At 43.1% G+C, this 24562-nt stretch overlaps 1 protein-coding gene across 8 annotated transcripts in view; it reads right to left on the reverse strand.

Moving 5' to 3' along the window:
• CFAP46 (cilia and flagella associated protein 46) overlaps positions 1 to 24562 on the reverse strand; it is a 134115-nt gene that overhangs the window by 89977 nt on the left and 19576 nt on the right. For all 8 annotated transcript variants that reach the window (XM_075612559.1, XM_075612560.1, XM_075612558.1 and 5 more), the window contains 9 exons: positions 18781 to 18971; positions 18141 to 18369; positions 17376 to 17496; positions 14842 to 14968; positions 14008 to 14135; positions 12860 to 13008; positions 7232 to 7365; positions 2634 to 2846; positions 278 to 491 (listed from right to left, as the gene is read on the reverse strand). In XM_075612559.1, coding sequence (XP_075468674.1) covers positions 278 to 491; positions 2634 to 2846; positions 7232 to 7365; positions 12860 to 13008; positions 14008 to 14135; positions 14842 to 14968; positions 17376 to 17496; positions 18141 to 18369; positions 18781 to 18971 — 1506 coding nt within the window. The remainder of the gene's footprint in view (positions 1 to 277; positions 492 to 2633; positions 2847 to 7231; positions 7366 to 12859; positions 13009 to 14007; positions 14136 to 14841; positions 14969 to 17375; positions 17497 to 18140; positions 18370 to 18780; positions 18972 to 24562) is intronic.

Consider the following 24562-nt stretch of genomic DNA (forward strand, 5'->3'; position numbering starts at 1 on the left):
GAGTGTATTAATTCTTACAATATAGTATGCATGACAGATGATATGAGAACATATTAAATTGAATCAGGAAATGACAAATGTATCATTTGTTTAATAGTAATGTTTTTCTGCAGAGTTAAAGCTTCCAGATAAAAACTAGCATATCATTGTACATCGAAAATGGCCCTCAATATTAAACCTTTCCTATCAAATAGTTCACAAAACACCTGATGTATTTCTCACCACTTACTTGACATCAATGTTACTGTTGCTTAACAACCCTGTCCCAGTATAGTACCTCTAAGGCTAGTTTCACATCAGGAAGGCCATTTGGATCAATTGACAAAACATGTGCTAAATTAGATTTTTCAGATCCTTTCCCACGCGCCCTTTTGCCTTTCTCTGCCTTTGGACTGATCTCTGCTCTTTTGCTAGCTGCCGACACAGGTATCCAACGATGAATTAGGCCGTTGGCTAAGGCATTGGACAACATGACCAGAAGCACAGCATTCCTGAGAGTGAAAAGTGATAAACAAACTCGGTTAGTTTTCTGGAGAAATTGCCAAAGGAACCGTTACAGATGCTACTGTATTCTGTATGCATGATAAACGTTACCATTTCAATATTACATTTTTAGAAGTGGTAACATACAAGCATATGAAATTATAGGAGCAAAATGTGTTTTTCTTACTGTTTAGCTGTAATGATGATTCATTTTCATACTTATTGCAGTTCTGACTTTATGAAATAAGGACAAGAAATATTTTTGTACTATAAAACACACAGTTATATTAACTTGTAGTCTGCCATCTAGAGCTTGTTGTGTTCAGTGGTTCCAATTTCTATAGGTGTCCCCAGGGCTGCCAACAGGGGGGCAGAGCCGAGACAGGTGGCTACGGGGGCCCCGGCCAGCATTGGAAGTTGAGCCTGATCTTTCTGGCCCAACTTCTTTGCACGCCTGCCGGTCCTCTCGTTGACACCGGGCCCCGGCTCTCCCCAGCTGCAGGCCTCCCTCACTGACGCTGTCGCACGCCATGCCTCGGATGTTGATGCGGGCTTGAAGCTGGGCCTAGCTCGGCGTGGGATAGTGTGAGTGAAGGAGGCCCACAGCAGGGGAGAGCCAGGGCCCGGCGGCAACGAGAGGACCGGCAACCGGTCAAAGAAGGGCCTGACTGCTTTGTCCGGATGCCGGGCCCCTGCTCTCCCCAGCTGCGGGCCTGCCTCACTATCTCTCACCGACATCGGCGCACGCACCGGCATGAGAGAGGCCCGATGCGGGAGAGTGAGGGAGGCCCGATGCGGGAGAGTGAGGGAGGCCCGATGCGGGAGAGTGAGGGAGGCCCGATGCGGGAGAGTGAGGGAGGCCCGATGCGGGAGAGTGAGGGAGGCCCGATGCGTGAGAGTGAGGTAGGCCCGCACAGCGTCGGAGAGGGGGAAGCCTGGTATGAGGCCAGCAGCAGCTCGGGGAGAGCCAGGGCCTGAGACCTTTTCCAAGGTAGGCAAGTCTGTATTTTGTATGTATTTGGAGGGTGGGGGGTTGTATGTATTTGGGGGGTGGGGGGGTTGTATGTATTTGGGGGGTGGGGGGGTTGTATGTATTTGGAGGGTGGAGGGGTTGTATGTATTTGGGGGGTGGGAAGTTTTTTGTATTAGTTTATTTATTTATTTATTTTGGGGGTGGGAGGGGTTGTGTGTGTGGCCGGGGGAGGGGGGGGAGGGAATGATTGTGAGGAGGGAGGATTGAGGGAGCGGGATTAAGTGAGAGTGGGGTAATTGATGGAGGGGGGTGAGAGTGAGAGGCATGAGGGGGGTGAGTGTGAGAGGGGTAAGGGGGGAGTGAGTAAGAGAGGGAGTAAGAGCGAGACGGAGGGGAGAGAAATACATGGGAAGGGGGGGAAATAGAGGAGGGACTCGCGATAAATGAAATGGAGGGGCTCCCAACATCGTCTACACAGGGGCGAGTGGGGGGGGGGGGGGCGGTCGTAACTAGTCCTGGGCCCTAGGAAATCTGTCTGCGGTCCTGGGTGTCAATGTTCTTAGTTTGGTGAGTGAGGCAACACAGAGTGACAGAATAACAGTCTGGACAATCCCAGTTGTTTTTTGATAGTGCTACCAAATTAGGATTAACAAAGGGAAGTTTACTTCATGCAGCCTCATCTGTCCAGTCTTATTTTCTGTCAAGGATGTCCAGTATCACTGTGGGCTTCCCTTGCATCCCAAGATTAATGCATTATTTTCATCCCCTCTCTGAAAAATCTCACTCCTATCATTAATTGGCTCCACACATATAGGCTTCTTTATGGTTAACACATTCATAATTGTCCTGGCTCACTGATGTATCTGTTACATTTGATATAGTATACTGATTTAAACAATTATTGACTTTAACTTCCATATTGCTTGTTTTCTGCCAAGAGGCAAAACTGTCCTACACATATACAATAGGTCAAACTTGATGGACATATGTCTTTTTTCAACCTCACTACATTATCACTACATACACAATACAGGATCTGATAGAAAATGATAGGCACCTCTAATGTAGCACACCTTCCCAAGAAAAGGTAACTAGGCTTGAGGATAGTAGTTTAATGCAGGAAACTGGCTTACAAACTAAACCTAGCTAGGTGAGATGACAAAGCCCCCAAACTCACCCATTATGCCCAGTTTGTTTGAGAGCTGTAAGCAGTTTCTGTAAGGTAACAGTAAGCTCAGATTGCCTTCCAGCAGCAATAACATGTTTGTTGTGGTTTAGGAGATACACCGCTGCATTGTGAGTTATCCAAGCTTCATCTAACTCTATTCCCAGTTCAGCAGCCCGCAGGAAGTTTTCTGTAGCATATTGGGAAAGCTGAGAAACCCAGTCACTGTAATATAAGCATTGAGATGATAATACTGAAGGTGCAACCCCCCTAAAAAAAAGTATATTTTTAAATCAAATAGAATTTTTTTTGAATGACAAAAAATGGCAGAAATTGTATATACACAAAACAAATGAGACGCATCATGAGCATTTCCATAAACACATAACGAAAGCTTTAAAGCTGCAGTTCAGTCAATATCCTGCATGTGTGTTTTTTTAATAAATCAGTTCTGTAGTAAGAAAAAAATACTTTTAGCATTTTCTGTTTTTAAAAAAACAACTTTGAAAGACCAATTTTCTTGTATTCTATTTTAACAGCCATTTGCTAAGGCACTGCCCCTTCATGTCCTGTCACAAGCCCTGGCACACCCCTTTGTCAGCCCTGCCCTCCCTCTAGCACATGTCAGGGCGGGAGTGCTCATGAATATTCATGAGCTTCCACTGAGAGACAGAAGCAGAAGAAAAACAGATCCCTTCACTAATTATGTCACCAAATTTCGCCGATCAATACATGGAGAACGAATTGACCTGCAGCTATACAGTTCTTTAGGTAATTAGAGATTGCACACATGAAACTATTGAAGTAAAAAAATAAATTAAAAAAAAAAAAAAAAGACTGAACTGCAGCTTTATTGCAGCGTTATTGAAAGGCAGCATCAACTAACGTGCAGGCGCGGGATGATGATAATACTTACGTAGATCACTTACAAGAATACAGTGTAGTATATGAAGCTCAACCTGGGGAATGGCGCTATTCAGGCCTTCATGGCCACTAAGAGTTTAATACAATATTGCTGGTATATTTTTTTTCAACCAGCCATGGGCTTTTACTTTATTGTATATTATATTGTATTGTATATTATTCGATATTTATTGTATATTTATCTATATTGCAAAGGTTATACAGGCATACCCCACATTAACGTACGCAATGGGACCGGAGCATGTATGTAAAGCGAAAATGTACTTAAAGTGAAGCACTACCTTTTTTCCACCTATCAATGCATGTACAGTACTGCAATCGTCATATATGTGTAGAACAGGTGGAAATAACGCGTTTGTAACAGGCTCTATAGTCTCTCCGCTTGTGCACAGCTTCGGTACAGGTAGGGAGCCGCTATTGATTTTCAGTATGTGCCGATAGGCGCATGCGCGAGCTGCCGTTTGCCGATTGGGCGATGTGTCCTTACTCGCGAGTGTACTTAAAGTGAGTGTCCTTAAACCGGGGTATGCCTGTATAGAATCCCGAAGTGGACCTCTTCAGCACCCTGGAGTAGCCGGGGGAATCCCCTTCCAAAAAAACTTGCTAATTTTCTCAGATAAAACCACAGTATGTAGCAGGGGTGGTCAAAATGTTGGCCTTGCGCCTCCCTGCCTACTCAACCCCAGTGCTTGCGCCCCCCCTCCCCCCACCTGGTATCCAGCGTCAAATGATGCCGCGTTGCCATGGCGACGCGTCGCCCGAAGCCGTCAGAGAGAAGGTAAGTGAGTAATACAGAGGACTTGTGCGCTCCCCGGAATTTAATTTAAATGCTTTTGGGAAGAGCGTGGGACACCCCCCCCCCCCCAAAAAAAAATTCTCGCAACACCCTTCCGTGGCTCGCCCCCCAGTTTGCAAACCCCTAGTATATAGCATGCAGGGTGAAGATATAGTTTCCCAAAGCAGGGCACTTAAATGGAGCTTTGACTTTCAAAATTCCATTGAAAGTTGGCTTGGGGGCTAGTTCTGCAATCTCCATCCTTTGTAGAATACCTGAAAGAGGGATTCAGCAGTTTTTGACAATTGTCTTTTTTCAAACGGCTGAAGTTGCCTCTTCGGTGTATATAGAATATGGGCCTTAACGTGACTTTAACATAACATCATGTTAGGCCTTACCGCATATATTCAAAGACCAATACCGAATCATTAAGTACTGCTTATTCCCGTAAAGAGCATTGCATTAACTAAAATGACGTTAGTGATAATGAGATGCAAACGAGGCGTTTACCCCAATATCGTATGCCCAGTACAGTCTGTTGCAGTGTTGTACCAGGTCCTAAATTTTCTGAAAACCGGGTAACGGGTACCCAGGCAAAATGGTTAATTTCACGGATACCCAGTTACCGGACGGCACTTACCTGCAGGGTGAGGAAGACCGCTGCGGAGGGTGAGGAGGACCCCTGCGACCTCCTGGGAGCAGCAGCAGACGTCCTGGTGGAGGTAGCATGTGGCCGGAGCAGGAGCGTTCCTATTGGACAGCCAGGGAGGAGCCGGCTGTGCAATAGGAACGCTCCTGCTCAGGTCACATGGTTCCCCGGCTCCCACCGGCATCAGCTGTGTGCTGTATTCCTGCTGCTCCCGCAGGCTGAACACGGACTTCTGCTGCTGCCACCGCCACCAGGACGCCTGCTGCTGCTCCCAGATGTCGCCGCGGTCTTCCTCACCGGTCTTCTTCACCTTCCGTCGCCGGCTGCAGGTAAGTGTTGAAGTATTTTCAGCTACTCTGAAATTACCCGGTGCCGGTCCCAGCCCCCTGCTGCCGGTTCCGGGTAAGTTTCGAGTAGCTGAAAAAGTGCTGAGTAAGCCGAGTACCGGGTAACTTCCGGGTACTCAGTACATCCCTAATCTGTTGAGGTTAATGCAGGGATTTAACGTTATGTTACATAAGCCAGTGGTGCTCAACTCCTGTCCTCAAGCCCCCCCCCCCCCCCCAGGTGGTCAGGTTTTCAGGCTATCCCTGTTTCAGCACAGGTGGCTCAATTAGTCCCTGCTTCAGCACAGGTCGCTCAATCATTTCTTGCTTCAGCACAGGTGGCTGAGTCTTTGACTGGGCCTATGATTGAGCCACCTGTGCTGAAGCTTGGATATCCTGAAAAACTGACCTGTTGGCGTGGCTTGAGGACTGGAGTTGAGCCCCCCTGACTTAAGCCGTATCATAATGTGACATTACCCATAACATGTGAAAGAAAAAAATTGTGAAAAAGCGCTAAAGTTTAAACACCAATGTGACAAGTACAAAATACCTTTAACTTAAAGTTAGGCTGCCTGGTACCTACTGATAGTACAAACAGAAAATACGTGAACAAGAAAAAAAACCTGGCGCCAAATATTCAGTGGAAAATCCTGTATTCCTCACGGAATCCGCACACTTGCTTGACAGGCCATGCAATGAGAGAAAAACAAACAGACACAGATCATAGTGTAACACTGTAGGGTAAATCAGTACCACACTACAAATAACATAAAACAGTGAGACTATTAGTGACAATTAAAAAACACTATTTAATAATAAAAGAACTATGCTATAAAATGGTATAGACAATTACAGAGAACCGCTGGTCATCCGGGGTGGAAAAATCAGAGCCCTACTTTCAATCAGCAGGGTATAAACACGCGGTGTAATGACAGAGTCCTCTCGGCACAGATGGTATCCTTGCAGAGTTGAAGCTCTGCTCCGCCGTGACTCACGTCCAAACCGTCCCTTCAGGTTCCCAGGAACAATGCCGGTAACGAAGGCCCCTGAGGAAGTAGAGTAACGTCTACGAAACGCGTAGGGCATGTGACACAGTCACTTTGTATTTGGGATTGGACTTTTATGGGACATTTGGTCTGGAGCCTTTCAGTTCTATCAGCTCCCGGTGATCAGACCGCATCAACTGTCCCTTTAAGGACACGGGCGCGCTGAGAGAGCCTGTGAAGCAGGAAGTGGAAGTGAGGTAACCGGCCACACGTGCTGCTGTGCTGAGCACCTCACCAACCAGCCTTCGTTACCGGCATTGTTCCTGGGAACCTGAAGGGACGGTTTGGATGTGAGTCACAGCGGAGCAGAGCTTCAACTCTGCAAGGATACCATCTGCGCAGAGAGGACTCTGTCATTACACCGCGTGTTTATACCCTGCTGATTGTAAGTAGGGCTCTGATTTTTCCACCCCAGATGACCAGCGGTTCTCTGTAATTGTCTATACCATTTTATAGCATAGTTCTTTTATTATTAAATAGTGTTTTTTAATTGTCCCTAATAGTCTCACTGTTTTATGTTATTTGTAGTGTGGTACTGATTTACCCTACAGTGTTACACTATGATCTGTGTCTGTTTGTTTTTCTCTCATTGCATGGCCTGTCAAGCAAGTGTGCGGATTCCGTGAGGAATACAGGATTTTCCACTGAATATTTGGCGCCAGGTTTTTTTCTCATTACCCATAACATGTAAACCTGAAAAGGTAGTGGGTGGAGGTTGAATACTGAGCCTCTGATTGAGCCACCTGTGCTGAAGCAGGGACATATATAATAAATATTCCTAACTCATTTAATTCACTAAGACCATCAGAAGCAACACATTTACAGCTACAATTATGTTGTTTGATTGTATTAATAGCTGTTCTAAAGAACAAAACATAAACACATCATACCTGTAAGCAATCCACTCTTGATCTTCCTCTAGATTTTTAGCAATATATCCCATTGGGTGAATACTTGTATCTTCAAGAGGGACAGGACGCTCATTCAACTTACAGCCTTCTGATTTCAGTAAGTGTATAGTTGCCTGAAAGGAAACAAATAGAAATTCCATACACTTATACAGTATTAGGTTGGTCACAAACAGTTATTTCACAATCTTTTACCTATACGAATGGTGCTCAACTCCAGTCCTCATGACCCCCCAAAAGGCCAGGTTTTAAGGATATCCCAGCTTCAGCACAGGTTGACGACTGAGCCACCTTTTCTGAAGCTGGGATGTCCTTAAAACCTGACCTGTTGGGCGGTCTTGAGCACTGGAATTGAGCACCACTGGCCTATATTGACCATAACTTTGACTATAACTACATCAAAAAGACAAATACACAATAGGCTAGATGATTAAAGCTCTGTTAAATCAGGGCTCATGAGGGGACATTACCTTAAACAGCCACGGATGTTATATTTCCCAAGTTAACATGGTATCCACAAAGTTAATTATAGAATCAAAATCTAAGGGGCTTATTCTAGTAGCTTCGAAATGTGACTTAACGTGTTTAAGGTGCACTTTACCAGTGAATTTGCATGTTTTGCTATTCTGTAATGTATCGCATGTCCAAATCGCCTGTAAACCGCTTTTTTCAGATGCGTTGTCACTCTTGCTCTGACAATCTGATCAGTTGGGCAAAAAAAAAACCTGTCATTTTGTGCCAACAACTGCTAATCTTGTAGCTCCGTAATGCAAATCGCGGCTGAAATACTTTCCTCTTTTTTACTCCACCTAAAGGGTGGCGAGATAGGACTTGCGATTTCCCACCAGAGACTAAAATAGGGTTTATGCGTGGTGGTGGTGGTAGAGGAGGAGGAGGAAACATAAAATATTTATGTTTTGGTGCTTTAAAGGAAGCTAGGGGAGCGGGATACAGGTCTGAGTAGAGCTCAAAAGTATGTTGTGACTACAGCCTTTCCCAGCATCTGTGTAAGTTCAATGCTAGTGCTGCTGCCCTGAATAGCAGTGTTGTGGGTCCTAATCCTGTTGGGTTTGACACTGGTACCCCCTTCATCACAAGGGTCTTTAAGCTGATTGGTCTTAAGGATATATTTAAGATGTGTGACTCATTTAAATATACTATGTATAGACATTAGCATATCTCCCATGGCACCTCAGGTATGTTCATTTTTCAGCACAGGCATCTCTCCCTAATTTCCCTCTCCCAGGGGATATGTATATATATGTGGAGATACCTCCAGAAATCGCACCTTCAGGTAATTTCGCTTGTAAACCAAATGCAAAACCGGGCGGTTTGTCACTTTTTATAGATGCGGTTTAGAAAATGCTATTTGCAATAGAGAATACCGTTTTGTTTTCACACATTTCATACTGTGACTTCGGAACATACCAAAACGTGCGACTTGGCAATGACAAATTTGAAGCTACTAGAATAGGCCCCTAAATCTCATTAGCATAGGTTTACATCACGTTATTGTAGAATAGCAAAGTGTTTTCAATAATCTGCCATTATACAACTCTAGGCCACTATTATCTACATCCCGAAGGGTGGCCTTACACCCATTGAAACACTTCAAAAGCCCTATTTCAGAGTCTGGGTAGGAGAAAGGCCAAGTTTAGGTACAACGTAAAAATCGTAACATTAAGTCCCTGCGTTAACTTAAGCAGACTTTAGTGGACTGGCGATGCTATGAGAACTTGTAAATGAAATGGGAAGGGGGAGAGGGAAAGGTAGGTCCTACTCAGCTGAAGAAAATAACTTACTGGAGTGGTGCTATCTGGGATGAAGAATTGGCATGTGTATAGAGAGAAAGATCCCATATGATGCACTCAGCTCCCCTGGTAGTTAAAAATATACATTTTATTAAATTCTTAGAAAACAAAACTCAATTAAAACCTAAATTATAGCGCTTCCCGTACTCAAACTAGATAATGTAATTATATTTATACTGAGTCAATGCTCTCTAGTCTTCTCACCAGAGTGATGATTCTCTGAACATCAATTAATAGTTCATGACTGTATGTTCAAATCCCCTTCCTCTGTGGGGGTTAATAAGAGATTGCCATATACTATATTTCCCATAACATGCCCCAGCGCATATATCTGATGTTGATTTAATGGTGCCTCTCATATCAAACTTGATTAGTTTGGATGGAATGGACTATTTTAACTCGTGGGTCCCTAGTCCGGCCCACATCTTAATAAGCGCTTTGTAGTGTGTCAAAAGCAAACAGACCCAGACAGTGTATGCTAGAGAAAATAGTCTGTAGGCAGAGTAAGTTTATGCTCTAACCCACATCTCAATTACTTAACACACAGTAAACAATTAACCCAATGTGTTTATCTGCCACCTTGGACAGTGTATATATTGAGAAGGCTGATCTAGAGCTAGTGGGTTCTTGGTTCAGCCCACATCTTAATTAGCTATGTAGAGATATAGAAAGATATGCATATATCTGAAGAGCCAGATGTACAGCTCTAGTTTAAGTTTGCTAATCATAGCTTAAAAGCATGCAGACGTTCGTTGTGTGTATAACATAATAACAGCTACGTTGCAGCATACGCCTATAGCATTGATTACAGCAATTCCCGTTTGTTATCTCAAGAGGTTCCACATCAATCTAGTATAGCAAGTCGCTGTGGGAAGTATAGTATGGAGTATCTCTTTGAATAATGTTCGCTAGCTACAGCTAGTGGGTTCCTTCAGGCGGCCCACATCTCTTTTAGGTAGCTATGAAGCAAAGATTCAACTGGTGTAGTACGGTGGAGAGAGTTCAAAACCTATATCACGATCGCGCTATGAACACATTGACGCATGTGTGACGTCACCCGATGCACGTTTCATTCCTCACAGGAACTTCTTCGGGGGTTGGCAACTCACTGCTCTCTGCTGCTCATGTGGTCTATTTAAACGTGCTGTTGCCATAGCAACCCGTGCGCGTGTTCAATCATTAATTGCTGAAAGCGTGCGAAAAGCAGACCGCCAATCAGGGCGCATGTAAACACTCTGACTGGACTCGTAACAGTGAGTGCAGTAGTAAAATGCCCTAAGGCAGTGGGTTAAAAATGAAATGTGCATAAATTACTACATTGCATCCATCCATCATCACTCTGGTGAGAAGACTAGAGAGCATTGACTCAGTATAAAATATAATTACATTATCTAGTTTGAGTACGGGGAAGCACTATAATTTAGGTTTTAATTGAGTTTTGTTTTCTAAGAATTTGATAAAATTGATATTTTTAACTACCAGGGGAGCAGAGTGCATCATATGGGATCTTTCTCTCTGTGCAGATGCTATGATAACGCCTCACTACCATCTCATCACTAATGTTAGAAGTAATGCTCTGCTCTTTATGAGGGAAAACATGGCGTAACGTCACGTTACAGTATTGTCTTTTGAGGATAAGCGTTACTGTTAACATGACATGACATTGGGTTAAAACACATTCACATTTAGGCCCAGGTCCGCAGAGCTCCGTTATTGACTTAATGTGCTGCTAACCTAAGTTAACGCCTCATTAAGCATTAACATGCGACTTCAAAACGCACTAATGTTACGTCATGTTTTCGTCCGGAAAGGGAATTGCATTAAGTATAACGGACGTTAGTGCTAAAGATAAGCAAAAGAGGCGTCCCCCCTAAAAACGCATATCCACCGAGCCCCTTTAAAGTGAACACATTGTTAATTTTTGTTCACAGGAATCTCTCCACGTGTTGTATAATTTGGGGAGGTATAGCTACCATGTTATTTGAAGTTAATGGAAGGCAGTGCTAACTTAACATGGCATAAAGCCTATGCTAATGAGATATACAACAGCTGTTGTTTTTGCATATAAATAGCTCTTTGGATATGCGTTAACCTCAGGGGAAATGACAGCGATTACCAATTATAGTTGTGTGGTCCCAGAACGAGAAGAGAGGTGCACAGCTGAAATTTGAGGTGAACATTACAAGAAAATCTGGACTCTGCACCACCACAACAACAACAACAACAACTTTGCAACTGTGAGAACTTGACTTTCTAAATGCTGTTATTATTTGTATGCTTCCTATCCTCCAATACGTGGACTGTCTCTCCTCCTGCATCTCATTATGCATTCCGTATTGCTTTTTCTGTTTACAGTTTCCTCACTCCTTTGTGAACGTCTCTGTTCACTTCCTCACTCCCCTCCTAGTCACATTTCTTTATCTCTCCTCCCCTCCACCTATACATGTGCCCATACGCTGCACCATTATTTATACACCTCTCTCCCAACAACTTCTTTAGCCCTCAATAAAAAGCACGCACACAAATCCTCTATTCCCACCCTCTATCTCCTCCTTCCTGTTTCTGGGGATATCCCCTAAGCCTGAAGCCAGACATACACACCCACGCCTCCCTGTTATCTCTTCCCCGGCAAATGGTGTTAACCTTCTGATTTAATACTGACTAACCTTAAAACTCGCCCCACAAATCAAGCAACCCAATAGCCTGCACTCATGGCTATTGTCCCACAGTCACTCCTACCACCCATTATGGCCAAGCACTGCCATTTACAGCACTTATTCCCGCGCCTGCTGTCTCTGCAAGTCTCCCATCATACCACTAAGCTCGTCGGGGCAGGGATTTCCTTTCCTATTGTCTGATTTTGCTGCGCTTATTGTATTATTATAATTCCCTGTACACTTTTGGCACTATATAAATAAAGATATACAGTACAATACAACGTATGAGAAAAATTGGAGCTTGGCACATCAAAAATTGGTTAGAAACAATTTATTGAATGGATGACATGGATAACATCAATGGTGGATGGAAAAAAGCGGTAGTCTGACAGAGCGTCTAAAATGTGCGAAACGCGTCAGAGTACCGCTTTTATCCATCCACCATTGATGTCATCCATTTAATAAATTGTTTTTAACCAATTTTTGATGTGCTTAGCTCGGGGACCACACAACTGTCAATTCTTTGCCGGAAGCACGCTTTGTTGTAAAGAACCCAAGTTATCCAGTGAGTACTACCCATGTTTGTGGTTTTGTTTCTATGTTCTTACTTGTTCTTCTTGATATCCTGATCAATGTTATTACTGCCTTACACACTAAGTGGTTATCTCCTATATGTGTGGTGATGAACAGGTTAGAGCAGCGTTACTGGATATGTCTATCCCTATTAATCATAATTCCCACTTGGAGCAAGCCCCTGCTGTGGCTTCCACTAATTCTTAAGTGTGAGCATGTTTACAAGTTACTTATATAAATCAGGCGGACTATATGAACTTTTTCAACTACCCCTAAGTAATTTCACCATCTGACTCCATACATTGGACTTTATATGTTTATACCTTTGGCAATACTCTGTCGCACTGGTCTTTGGATGGCTATATGCCCACTTTTTTCTCTATGGTTACCAATTTTAATAACGACCTGTCACCTGCCTTAACTGGCCTCTGGATCTACGGAGCTTTAATCATTTGGTTCAATATGTTCAAAGCAGAAGAAGATAAGGTGTTGGAGACTATTCCAACATTGACAGAAAAAACATGCAGGAAATGTCCAGCCATATTCTATGTTAAAACCAGTGTACTAACCTCCGCATTAATAAATCGTATTTCTGCTAGAGTTCTTAATAAAGTCCTTTCATAGTTGAATGATGTCATCACGGCTGTTGATGATTCTAACTCCAAACCCAAACTTTTTCCATCATCCATCTCATCCGCTAAGGATTTCTTCTTTTGCACTAAAATAAATGTTTTCACATCAAACCAATTTATTTTGGATAACTTTTTTATTTTACCAATTGATGCTTTTTAAAGAGGCAACTCAATTATCAGTGTATTTTCACGTATTCTGTATGCTATGCTTTATTTCTTAGTAATCATTTAATGATTCCTACAAAGGACCTGATTTACTAAGCCGTGTTAAACATCTCATTTGCATCTTCTTATAACTAACGTCTGTTATAGTCAACACTATGCTTGTAGTGCAACTGTAAACTACGTTACTGGGTTAACCTAGTTCCCATTACATTACTGACTTCAGTACATATTTTATTAGCATTAACTGAGGTTAATGTCAAATGAAGTGCCCTAACAGAGCTTAGTAGATCTGGGCCAAAGAACGCTTTGAGAGCTTAAACTTAAAAAATAACTATTTATAATTTCACCTTCACCTCAAGAGAAACTAAGATCATATGTAATAAGATCATATTTGAATGTCTTTTTTGCGTCACCATTTTATCGCTAAAAAGTAGCACAAACATTCATAAAATGTGTGTCGTGCGGGAAGATACCTGATTAATACAATTTAAATCAAAACAGACTTGTGTATTTTTTTGTTATAACTAGTATTAGTAAATATTAGTGTAATATTATTTATAATTGCCATAATGTGAAAGTAGTACATTTTGTTAACCCACATAATTAAACATCCGTGCTGCATTAAGCACGTTTTTGGTGGAAACATAGCAACTTAATTCTGCCCTAACAATACAACAACACATTTTAGGGTTTACTGTAGCTCAGGATATTTAATTAATGTAAAAGGCCGTGACCTGCGCGAAAATAAGTATCTCACTCACGTGAATACCAGTGAAAGAGTGACTACGTGAAAATGACTCAAAAATACAATGTACATAGAAATAAGTGTATGGTGCAAATATAAAACAAAGTCCAAAATGCAGCCTGCCAGTTTTTGAATCACAGAGAATTGTAATGTCCATCTCCATAAGTTTACTTACGGACGTCATGTTTTGGGATCTTCCAACGGCCGTCATCATATAGGAGGCAATATCTGCAAGCTGTCCGGCATACATCCCAGACCTCCTGTTTCCGTGCAACTTTTGCCAAATCTGTCCAGAGTCTGACTCTAGAAAAATGTTATATAAGCAAACAAGCAAATCATTCTGAGTATGTGGAATAGGCATGTTTTATATTTTAAAAACAACATTAGCCATAGCTTATGGGGGTGCCACGCATGTTGTCATTTTACATTTCTTCAGTGCTTCTATTTTTTTCAATGAACTTACAGTGGATTTCTGTGTATTTGAAGAAGGGGAGGCAGGGTTCACTTTTTTTACCCACCATACATTTTTTAATGTCTGTTATACCCACGTACCAGCTTCACGTTGCATAGCCAGCAACCAATCTTGCATTGATGAGACTCAAAAGGTCGAAAGAGCTGTCTGTGAATAGGTTTCCTGGCTATGCACTTCCGAAACCCAGGCTGTGCTGAAATACTGTAATACGGCGGGCATAAGCTTATGCAAGTCCATGTTAAAATGTGAGTGACACACTGTGCTCATTTGCATGTCATTTCCCAGAATCCCTCACTGCAGTTGAAGCACTGTTTGTTAAGCTATAATGGGCAAAGACAGGGTTGCAGACCTGTCTGAGAATGTGAATGTACCCAAAAGTGGTATTTTTATTTACTGTATACTTTAACTTTTTTAGTCTCCCAATATCAGATGCTGTACATGCAGTATTATAATGTGCGCTACTGAAATGTCATGGATAATCTTTCAATGCTGCGTGGCACAGACGGATTACTTGGTCACTGATATGTAGATACCCACCTTTCACTGTCATTTTTATCTTCCATTCGTTTCAGATATGCTCCAGTCTTCTGCACACATTTAGTATGATGCTGTGCTTTTGCGCACAAATAACTTATGTTGCCTTTGTTACTTTTACCTGTGGAGACTGATACAGGGGAATCTATGTTTGTGTTATGTCCTTCTGTAACCTTTTACAAATCACAAGCTTTTTACCACTTGTGAGCATGGCAAGTGCTGCTTAAGCAGCAAGTGATTTAAAAACACACGTAAATGATATTATTTCTAAATGCCCTAAAGCAGGGGTGGCCAATTCCAGTCCTCAAGGGTCACCAACAGACCAGGTATTAGGGAGATCCCTGCTTAAGCTCAGGTGGCTCCGTCATTTGGACTGACCTACTGATTGAGCCACCTGTGCTGAAGCAGGGATATTCTTAAAACCTGACCTGTTGGTGGTCCTTGAGGACCGGAGTTGGCCACTCCTGCCCTAAAGCATAGGTGCTCGTAGGTATGAATGAATGGCTAAAACATTAATTGATATGAAGATGTAACTTTTTTTTATTTTTTAAACAATAGGATCCTGAATGTACTTGTTCCATCTGCATTCTATTGCAAAGTTATTGATCAAATCTTAATGTTGTGTTTCATTTACTACATGTGTATCTCTAACCGGAATATATTTATTAGAATGGCCATGCTTCACCCACTATACTAAAATAAAAAAACATGTGTTTTACACATTAGAAACTATAATATTAAGTGGACAATAATTATATAACACAATTTGAATATTATAGAAGAGGGTTGATTTATTAAGATGTAAAATCAATCATATTAATAAATAATTAAGGATTACTAATAGTGATGATCACAACTGTTAGCATACTCATCTGTTAGAAAAATATAGCATGTAAAAGTATAAAAACTCCTAAAATGATACATACAACCCGAGAAACCTATTTCTATATATGTAGTCCACTTTTTGGGGACTACTAGTTCTGCAAGAGGTTAATTGCCTTAAGGGGTTAACTGTGAGGGCTCACTCAGGTTACTGCCCTGCCCATCCTATGATGTATTATGTCAATGTAAGGGTATATATAGCCGCCCCTATGTTCTAGAAGCAGGTTCTTCAGTGTTCGGACTGGGGTCCTCACTGTGAGTCCTGTAAACACGTCTGAGTGTAAAGTCATGTGTATTAAGATGTGTCCTGTCACCATTTGCTGTTTTCAGTTAGTAACTTTAAGATAGTGCCTGTGTGCCTGTTAAAGGAACGGAGAGCTTAAGTTGTGGGAGAGGGATGCCACTTGTCCTGGTCTCATAGCGTTCCCCTACCGCAGCCTGACCGTCACTGTCCTCACCGAGTTACCGAACACGCAGCCCGTATTCATATAGAACCCGCTTGTCCAGCAAGCTCTTACTGCATCACAGCCTCCTTGCAAACGGTCCCCACTATATCCTTTATGATGGGCCCTCAAGTCATGTACCTCCTCAGAATAGGAGTGATAACTATCAGGGGATGAAGTCCAGTATACTATTATTTGCCACAAGTTCTGTCTAGATGCACCATAGGAGAAAAAGCACCTTTTTGTTTTTATAAAAGTTTCTGGCGCCCATCTTTTTCCTATCAACTTATTCATGCCCAGCCTGCACCTACCCAGCGCCCTGCAAAGGCCTGAGATACTGAGCACTGCCATTGTATATAACCAATTTGATGTGACCTACTTTAGAGCCAATTAAGGAGGGTTACATATAACATAAAAGTGTCACAATTAAAATAAACTAACTTAAGAAATATAGTGCCAAGACACATGGGGAAGGAAAGGAGTTCAGCCCTTTGGAGGAAAATTGTCCATGTGAGAGGAACGCGACAAATTTAGATCATATCCACAGCAAAATCCCAAGGCAAAAAAGTTGTGTGCGAAAAATGTGGCTGCCCTGTAAATGTTATGAGGCGGAATAGACTTGCATCTGGCTTCTGTCACTGCGGCAAACGTGAGTGACAAAACATGAACGGACTCCTCGAGCAACCTTCTGAATATTAAAACAAAGGGATAAAGCAGAACTGATATGTTATTTTCTCCGGAGGAAGCCAAATTGATATTGTGTTAAAGAAGACAAAGATTATACGTCATCTAAAAGTGAATCGCATTTTAATGTTCTTAAGCATGCAAAATATCTTTGCAATCAAGAGAGGCATGCAAAAATAATGTAGCTAAAATATAGGAGGAACTGTGGATGCAATTTTTACATTTGTAATAAATATTGTACTTTATATTTATTTTATGGTCAATATCAGGGCACGGTCACGCAGAAACAACAATTTAAGTCAATAGAAGGTTCTGTGCTATAGTGCCCCCGATTGCCACTTTCATTAATAAACCCCATAGGAAACATATGAAAAACTACTACATTGTCAATCAATGTACCTTAAGAAATGATTCCCATATTATTCTAAGTATATCTAAGCGCTTCTAGGTATGGATAGAGCTGCATGTAAAAGAAGAGGTAAAACGTTGGAAGACTTCTTGTTTTTTTTATTAACTAACATACATTACCTTTAGCCTCATTTTCGCTATCAACGACCATTTGAAATGTATTAGGGGCTAAACAGAGACCTGCATTCACAAGCAAGGATCGTTTTTGTCTCACTGTGTCTTTGGAGTTGCTTTGTTTAGCCTAGGGGAAAAAATCCAAATTGCATTGATTGCACAGCGAATAACGTTGTTGCATAGTAGCATTGTGCATTGTAGCATTGTGTAGGTTGTCACAATTGTACTGTTGATGCAGACTACAGGCACATTCTCCTGGTGCTATAGCTTTGCTCCCATGCATCATATCCACTAAAGCAGGGGTTATCAACTCCAGTCCTCAATCCCCTCTAACAGGTCATGTTTTCAGGATATCCCAGCTTCAGCACACTTGGCTCAATAAGAGGATCAATCAAAGACTGAGCCAGCTCTTCTGAAGCAGGGACTGATTGAGCCCCCTGTGCTGAAGCTGGTATATCCTTAAAACCCGACCATCCCTTTTTGAGGATCAACAAATGGAGTTTGAGTGCTACCCTTTATTTTCTGCATTTGAGAAGGAATTACAATGACATAAAGAATAGGCACCATTGAAAAATCACTACCTCAATATAGCACACTGTGTTTTTTTCTTGATTTACTTCATGCACTTCTCAGCAAAAAGCCCAGTTGGTGCAAGAGAAAACACTTGTTACATTTTAGCCTTATGCAGCTTAACATGACCCTCATTGTTTTTTTAATTCAAAGTGATTACAAAGGATGTCCCACGGAGGGACGCACCACAAAGAATGTTACCTGTTCAATCAACATGGCTGCTTGGTCTTCTAAATCTACAGGTTTTTTGTACAACGTAGCTCTAAGCTGAAGGCGGTGACGATGCACCTTTAGGGTGTTTTGGTATTGCCCATTGTCATCTAAAAGCAATGCCTTCTGAATGTGTTCTAAGGCAACTTCAATCCGATCGTCGTCTTCCTCAATTTGAGCAACTTCCATATGAACTTGGCAGCGCTGCAGAATTAGTAAGCTAAAGAAATGGAGAGTGTGAGAACGCGAAATTGAATGTTACAAATATTGCAGCTAACACAATTTAAGATTAAGCAAGACATAAGAAAAATATTCCAAGTAATATTACTGGAAAAATCACATATCAGATGTTTGCTGCATGGGTTTTTTAAGTTTAAAATGAAACAGAGATAGCTTTTGTGATGATAGAACTCATCAATTCTCTGAGATCATGTACAGTGCAAAATGAAGCTAGTTTTAACTTCAATTGAATACAAAAGTAAAGTTCATATTTACTAAGCATTGTTAAGTCATAAAATACCCTCTGGTGCCAGAAGATACCTTATTGCCCACTCACTACAATTGGCCATAAAGTGAGAACAACAATAAATGTAAATATATATATATATAATATATATATGTTAGTACTTGCCTATCAATAGTTTCCAGGGTTTCAGAAATGAATATTAAGGGTTTTCGCAAATGCTTGCGCAAATTATGTTGTAGTAATGGCAAACAGAGGTTCCACATGGTGGTGCACACAACCTGAATGGTGTTTGCATCTGATAGACGAATCGCATTTTGTAAAGCTGATTCGAGCCTTCTTATAACTTTCAACTGTGCCTATGCAAAGACAAAGTGTTCATTAGTACACACAACAGCATTAAAAACTCTTAAACGCCAACCCCAGTCCTCACTCGGATCATTAGTCTGGCAAACTCTACAATATGTACAGATAATTGCTTACAGTACCTAAATGATAAGATGGATACCTTTAGAAATATATGGGGACCCTGGCTGGAAACAATACGGGGAGGGGGTGCTAGATTTATTCCAGCCTCCCTTTCCATTTTTACATGGAACCCTTATAAGCAAATGCTCCCTGTTCACACAGCTTTTAAGTACAGCATGGAATTAGATGTGTATGGTAAACCTACCCAGTACAACCAAACTCACACTGATTAGACGCAAAAGGTTGAAATGGCTGTCTGTGAGTGGTTTGACTGTCTTTGCATATAATCCCATGCGGTGCTTAAAAGCTGTGTGAACAGCGAGCATTTGCTTATAAGGGTACCATGTAAAAATGGATTTCAGGCAAAAGGTGACACATTGTGTGCCCATTTGCATGTCATTTCCCAGAATCCCTTGCTGCAGTGGAAGCACTGTATGCTAGGGGATAATGGTGAAAGGCAGGGCTGCAGACATGTCTAAGACATGTGAATGGGCTCACAAGTGATATTCTTTATTGGCTATATATATATACACATACATACACACACACACACACACACAGTGGGCGACAAATCACCCAAAAATCTACTCGCCGAACAAAAAATCTACTTGCCACCTAGTCCCGCCCCCAACCCGCTTTAAAAAAATCAAATAAAATAAATTGAATAAATTCCTAGTAAGAACAACATTCGTTTTTGACATAAGTTTATTTATTGTATTACATTATACTACAATTAGTCCTTGTTACATGTGTGTATGTGTGTATATGTGTGTGTGTATGTGTGATGTTACCTGATCCGCAGTCCAGGTACCTCATTCCCGCAATGTTATATGTTGGAGGTGAGGTGTTTCTTACCTGTCTTCTGGGTTAGGGGGGATTCCGATGTCTCCTGTGTGAAGCTTGAATCAGATCTGGAAGTAAGCAGTATAGGTTATTTCGGTGTAGGTATAGGGCAGTTAAGATATATAGGGTAAGTGAGATATCCAGGTCCAGAGTGTGAGACAGTGTGAGAGAGAGACAGAGAGTGGGTGAGTGAGAGAGAGAGTGACACAGAGAGAGAGAGAGAGCGACACAGAGAGAGCGACACAGAGAGAGCGACACAGAGAGAGCGACACAGAGAGAGCGACAGAGAGAGAGCGCGACAAAGAGAGAGCGCGAGAAAGAGAGAGCGCGATAGAGAGAGAGCGACAGAGAGAGAGCGACAGAGAGAGAGCGACAGAGAGAGAGAGCAACACACAGAGAGCAACACACAGAGAGCAACACACAGAGAGCAACACACAGAGAGCAACACACAGAGAGAGAGAGCGACACAGAGAGAGAGAGAGCGACACAGAGAGAGAGAGAGAGTGACACACAGAGAGAGAGAGAGCGACACACAGAGAGAGAGAGAGCGACACACACACAGAGAGAGAGCAACACACACACAGAGAGAGAGCAACACACACACACACAGAGAGCGACACACACACACAGAGAGAGAGCGACACACACACAGAGAGAGTGAGAGAGAGAGACCAAGTCAGTCATCCTTCTCTCACACTCACACTCACACTCTCACACTCTCACACTCTCTCAGACACACACACACTGACACACACACCCACACACTCTGACAGACACATACACACACACACTCTGACAGACACACACACACTCTGACAGACACACACACACTCTGACAGACACACACACACTCTGACAGACACACACACACACACACACACAGACAGACACATACACACACTCTGACAGACACACACACACTCTGACAGACACACACACTACCAGAAACGGCGCCGGGAGTCCCGCTCACCATCGGAGGTATGTTGGAGTCATTGGGGCTGCGGGCGACATCGGGAGCTTGCGGGAGACATCGGAGGTTTGAGGGGGCCTGCAGGGGTTTGCGGCGGCTTGCGGGTGACATCAGAGGTTTGAGGGGGCCTGCGGGGGCATATGGCGGCAATTGGAGGTATGCGGCGACCATTGGGGGTATGTGGGGGCCTGCGGGGGCCTGCGGGAGTAAGCGGGGGGCATTGTGGGGTATGTGGGGGCCTGCAGGGGGCATTGGGAGGTATGTGGGGGCCTGCGGGGGCCTGCGGGGGTAAGTGGGGGGCATTGGGAGGTATGCGGGAGGCATTGGGAGGTATGCGGGGGGCATTGGGGATATGCGGGGGCCTGCGGAGGCACTCTCTGGCTGCTATAGGGAGGAGAAACGTGCTCAGAGAGGCGGGGGAAGAGGGAGGGCACTGCTCAGGAAGGCGGGGTAAGCTCCTGCAGCAACATGAACCCGCCTCCAGCTTTTTTTTTTCCCTCCAGTGCGAGCAGGGAAAAATGTAAAAAAAAAACACGTGTGCTACTTGGGCCAATAGGAGCTCGCCACGGTGTTAAATCCACTCGCCCAGGGCGTGAAGATGTATAGGTTTGTCGAACACTGTATATACATATACTGTACATATATATATATATACACACATACACATATTATATATATATATATATATATATAGCCACAGAACGGTATTGTCTATTCGTTATATATATATATAATCAAAAAAGAAATAGATGATACCGTTCTGTGGCTAACGAAATGCTTTTATTTGTGCGAGCTTTCGATGTTACATTGAATGTAGCAAGCAAGTAAAGGGCTCGCACAAATAAAAGCATTTCGTTAGCCACAGAACGGTATCGTCTATTTATTTTTTGATTATTGAAGCTCGGCTAACACGGTACTGATACCTCTACATGAATATATATATATATATATATATATATATATATATATATATATATATATATATATATAGTGCAGAATAAATGAGTTCTTCAGTATTCGGTGATACCTTTTTTATTGGACTAACAATTTATGTCATAGGACAAGCTTTCGAGAGTTCTCCTCTCTTCTTCAGGTCAAGCAATACTGATGTACAAAGGAATCTATGGCTAAAACAGTGTGGAGAGAGGGGGAAAAAAAAAAACAATAGATGTTTTGTTTTTTTTTCCCCTCTCTCCACACTGTTTTAGCCATAGATTCCTTTGTACTGTATATCAGTATTGCTTGACCTGAAGAAGAGATGAGAACTCTCGAAAGCTTGTCCTATGACATAAATTGTTAGTCCAATAAAAAAGGTATCACCGAATACTGAAGAACTCATTTATTCTGCACTATCGCAACTGGACTAACACGGCTATTTTCTGCTTTATATATATATATATATATATATATATATATATATATATATGCAAATATAACTGTATGCTCATCTGCATGTCTTAGGCAGGTCTGCAACCCCGCCTTTTTATATATATATATATATATATATATATATATATATATATTGTCATGGAACAAGAATCACATTCCTGCCCGACCCCCCTTCTGCTTGTCAGCTCCTTAAGTTCAGCTGCAGGCATTGGCTCCACATACACACACTGTGCCTGTGTAACATGCAACAATGTTGCATTTTTTGCCTCTGAGCACATAATCAGTGAACTGCTACTGCAGCTTCTCCAGTCCTCCCAGTTAATGGACTTTCCCATGTTCTCCCCTGTCTTTTGCTGACAGTTAGTGCAGTCCCACTCAACCTTTAGTGTGACCCCTGCCCCTAACTTTCTTTTCCACCCTAGATTACAGTGAGTACAGACCTGTCTGCATCCACCCCTGGTAAGGCCTTTCTCTCTTACCATAGTCCAACCTCATAGAAGCATCCCACATAGAGAAGCACTCTCTGCCTACACTACACCCACAAGTTCCTGTGTTTTCTAATCCAGCAATAAAATTAAGAAAGACATTAAGGACTTGTCATGCTTTGGAAGAGGGAGGACATGAGTTGAGCTTACTGGAACTAATCATACATCATTCGTGACCCTGGTTCCAGGAAAGTAAGAGAGAGACCGTGTATTAGAGGTCTACGCAGAAGCTATCACTCACAGCCTTCATGCTACAAAAGTGCAGCTCTACACAGCTATACAGCAAACTGCTACAGCTTTCTGCAAAACAAGCAGCAGTTTAAACAGAACAGTAAAACAAAAACCTGTGTTAGGGAATCACACAGGGGCTACTACTCAAAGACTTTATGCTATACAGAATAGTCTCTGCACCCCAGGACAAGCAGCAGCTTCACTCTGCCAGACAGGGCAGCAAGCTTTATACAGCAAACTGCACACAGCCTGCAACCTTACAGAGAAGCAAGCAGCTTACACTGCACAAGCAACCCTGCACACAAGGCAGCAGCTTTGCAAACAGACTGTACACACAAACCTAATTGCCTTTCTCTCTGCCTGAGTCCACCCGCTGCTCAGCCCCACAGTGAGGAGCCAACGGACACCTGTAAGTACAGCTACCCCAACGCTGCACGCTGCAGGACACCGCTCGGCATCATCTGAGACAGACGCCCATCGCTGACAAGGTAAAAGACCGCACGCCACACGCACTGGCAAAGGCCTACACACACCTACAGCATGGCAGAACTCAGAGCCTCACCAGACATCACGCAGGAAAGCGATCTCTCAGACACAGAGACCGCCGCGCAGCTGCAACAGGCGCAGGCAGGCGCAAGGCCCAAACGGACAGTCACACTGACACAAAAGGGGCGCAAAAAATATGAGACTGACATTGAAGCGCACCGCGCTAAATTAGAGTTGGCCTGGAGCACAACCACACTGGGAATACGCAACGTTAGTAGCGTTGGCAACTATGCGCAACAGCTCGAGCAGGCAATAACGCAATTAAGGACCGATTACTCGCGTTATCAAGAACTGTCAGAAGCATACATTACTTACCTGACCAGGGCCAACACCAGCGAAAGCCTGCAAGAAAGAGACTTACAAAATGACATTGACCTTACTCGTGACAGCCGCGTGCGGACCGCTATCACAGACGCGCAAAGCGTGAGAAAAGAGCTCCTCCTGGAGACCGCGTCGCAGCGCTCCAGCACATCCAGACACTCATCAAGGTCAGCAAGATCAGTGCGATCTCACGCGTCTAGCGCAAGCGCAAGCGCTACCAAGGCGCGAGCCACAGCAGAGGCCGCACGTGCCAGAGCCGAATATGGTCGGAGAGAGGCAGCCGTAAGGGCAGAAAGGGCGCGCATAGAAGAGGAGGAGCAGGCCGCTTCCGCTGCCAATGCGCGTAGAAAGGCCGAATTAGACGCGGATCTAGAGGCTCTAAGCAAAGAAGAGGACGCCGCTGCCGCCATAGCCCAAGCCGAAGTCCTAGAAGCAGCTGCGAGACAGGACGGCGGGGAGCTACCGTACAGACGGATAGCTTCAGAGGATCCAGCCCAACGCACTGAAGACTACGTAAGGAGCCTCTTCAGTGTAAACACCAGCGCACCATCTCAACACGGATGGAGCGACTCCACAAACACCGAAGACTTGCTAGGTCCACGAGGAGAAGATACTGTTCCTTCAATGGTACATGCTGCCTGGGATAGCCGCAGCCGCAACAGTGATCCACACGCCAGAGCGCACACGGATGCACCAC

The sequence above is a fragment of the Ascaphus truei genome, chromosome 8 (genome assembly GCF_040206685.1).
Source record: "Ascaphus truei isolate aAscTru1 chromosome 8, aAscTru1.hap1, whole genome shotgun sequence".
Classification (NCBI taxonomy): domain Eukaryota; kingdom Metazoa; phylum Chordata; class Amphibia; order Anura; family Ascaphidae; genus Ascaphus; species Ascaphus truei.